At 45.8% G+C, this 2,356-nt stretch overlaps 1 protein-coding gene across 1 annotated transcript in view; it reads right to left on the reverse strand.

Moving 5' to 3' along the window:
- Positions 1 to 2,356, reverse strand: part of EPB41 (erythrocyte membrane protein band 4.1) — a 46,971-nt gene that overhangs the window by 35,902 nt on the left and 8,713 nt on the right. Inside the window, exons 4-5 of the mRNA XM_010022431.1 lie at positions 1,977 to 2,019; positions 312 to 387 (exon numbers count right to left, since the gene is read on the reverse strand). Coding sequence (XP_010020733.1) covers positions 312 to 387; positions 1,977 to 2,019 — 119 coding nt within the window. The remainder of the gene's footprint in view (positions 1 to 311; positions 388 to 1,976; positions 2,020 to 2,356) is intronic.

Raw genomic sequence — 2,356 nt, forward strand, 5'->3', positions numbered from 1 at the left:
AGCAGAGGGGCAGGATCCCCTCCCTGAGCTGCTGCTCACACTCTGGGGCTGCACCCCAACATACAAGCATACAATTTTTAAATAAAAATTGACTCTTCTATACAAACCCCTGCAGGCCAGGACTGTAAATGATGCTGCTTTATACATGTGGACCTCAGTGGAGAGCGGAAGCATCCCACACATCCACTCCAAACCAACCAACCAACCCCTCCAAACTAATAAGACAACAGATCTCCTTGCTGAAGGATGGAAAAGCACACAAATGTTAACACTTTCTACCCAATATTCAGTGCTTTGCTGAGGGAACTCACCTGGTTATGTCCTCTGTCAGCTGCGCAGGGTCTGGAGGGTAAAACTTGACATTGAAGGTAAAATCCCAGGGGCCTCCTGCAATTACAAAGAAGAGTTTGAGAAGAATAAACACCCCACAACAGCTTCATGACAGTCAGGTTAAACTCAGCACAATACAAGAATCAATCTCTGGATGCAACCAGCACTGAGACAGGAAGAGCTTTACGAGCCTAGACCTAAATGCTTCAATACAACAAATCTTGTACAAGCACTAACTGGAGCAAGAATCCCCATAATCCCACCTAGAACTGGCATTATAAGTGGTCTGGACAGTCCAGGTGACTGGAGATGCTCTCATTTTCTGGAAAAGAAACCCATTTACCCACAGAAAATAGTCCTGACCCATTAAGCACTCAGAGTAATTCCCACAGCTACAACTTCCCCCTTTAACACTTGCCCAACATGATGTTTCCTTCAGCAAGAGGACACAGCCCTGTGCTTGACTTGCTCAGAGACTGATCCCAATCTCAACCAGGGAAGAGGGGGGATGTAGCATTCATGGATTTAGAGCTTATGCAACGCCACAACTGGGATTAAACTCAAGGCATGTTGTTTTCATCACACACAGCTCAAACCAAGTTATTCCAAGAAGACATTTTAGGTAGCAGAGGTTACCTAAACCAGCAGACAGTGGTGTACACATGTGCATACATACATTCAACATACACTGAATGTATACATTTGCCACTCAATCCATCTCAGGGGACCAGATTCCACAGGGAACTGGTTGCTCATTACACTTACTTACTGAATCCTACCTGCACAGCACAGCCTGAGCAGCTCTTGCCCTTTGAGTGCTATCAACTCAAAGAGAAGTTGATGAGAGCAGGAGCTTTTCCTGCTCCACAGCCCTGCAGCACTTCCCCCCTCATCTGCACTTAAGGACACGCTTTGTTCTGCACCCCTCCAGGACATCTAACAGTATTGTACTGTTGTGAACCAGTATTCCAGTTTCATAAAGCAGTATTTCACTTTCATAAAACAATATTTTACAATCATAAAACAGTATTTTACTTCCAAAGGAGCCAGGTTTGCTCCTGAGAGAACACAAAAGCCTTTACAATTTATTTAACTTTGACACTACCTTCATCTTGAACTAATTCAGCGCCAGCAGACCTTAAAGTACAGCTTTAGAGAGCATCTGGTATTTGCCCTGATACTACTCAAGCTATTTATCATTCCAGTGCCCCTATTTGGACCCCAAAAGAGCCTCCGAGTGCATCAAACCTTGCTACAGCACACAGCTTTCCTCAGGCTCTCCCAAGCTTCTTTGAGATTTGCACTGTTCCCACTGGCACCTATTTTCCCATCCTCCAACAAGGAGCAGATCTCCTGTTCCAGGGTCGCATGGTAGCAAGGACACTGTGGATTTGCACAGGCGGAACACACCCCAAGCTGTGTCTTCCCAAGGAAATGACATCTCTTCCTAAACCTTGAGCATCACTAAGTACTTAGGAAGAAGGCAAAGGATGCACACACAGCTTGAACTTGTGCTGATCCCCGCCAGACACCCTCACTTGAAATATCACCCTCCTTAAGCCCCCTGGGATGCCCCCCAAAGCCACGCTTATTTAGGGAAGAAGGGAGGAACAAACACATCCACACGATCCATTCCCTCTACTTACCATGAACCTGTTTCTTTATTTCTTTGGCAGGATCCAGCCACGTCTGCAAGAGGATAAAAACATTCCCAGTTTAACAGAGGTCCCAGAAACATCACAGAAACCTGAAAATCCCTAAAAATACAGCGATGGGACATGAAGGCAGCCATGGGAACCAGAGAGACAGGGCGATTCTCACAGCCTAACCTCCAGTGTGTGGTCTTCGTGGGTGCACTTCCCACCCTTCATCTACCAAGTACTCACAGGGGAGGCAAAAGGAACAAGAGAAAACCAATAGAGCAGCATATCATGGAGTCATAGAATGGTTTGGGTTGGAAAGGAACTTGAGACCATAGAATCACAGAATGGTTCAGGGTGGAAAAGACTTTAAGATAATCTAGCTT

This window comes from Nestor notabilis, unplaced genomic scaffold (assembly GCF_000696875.1).
Source record: "Nestor notabilis isolate BGI_N333 unplaced genomic scaffold, ASM69687v1 scaffold15239, whole genome shotgun sequence".
In the NCBI taxonomy this organism is placed as follows: Eukaryota; Metazoa; Chordata; class Aves; order Psittaciformes; family Psittacidae; genus Nestor; species Nestor notabilis.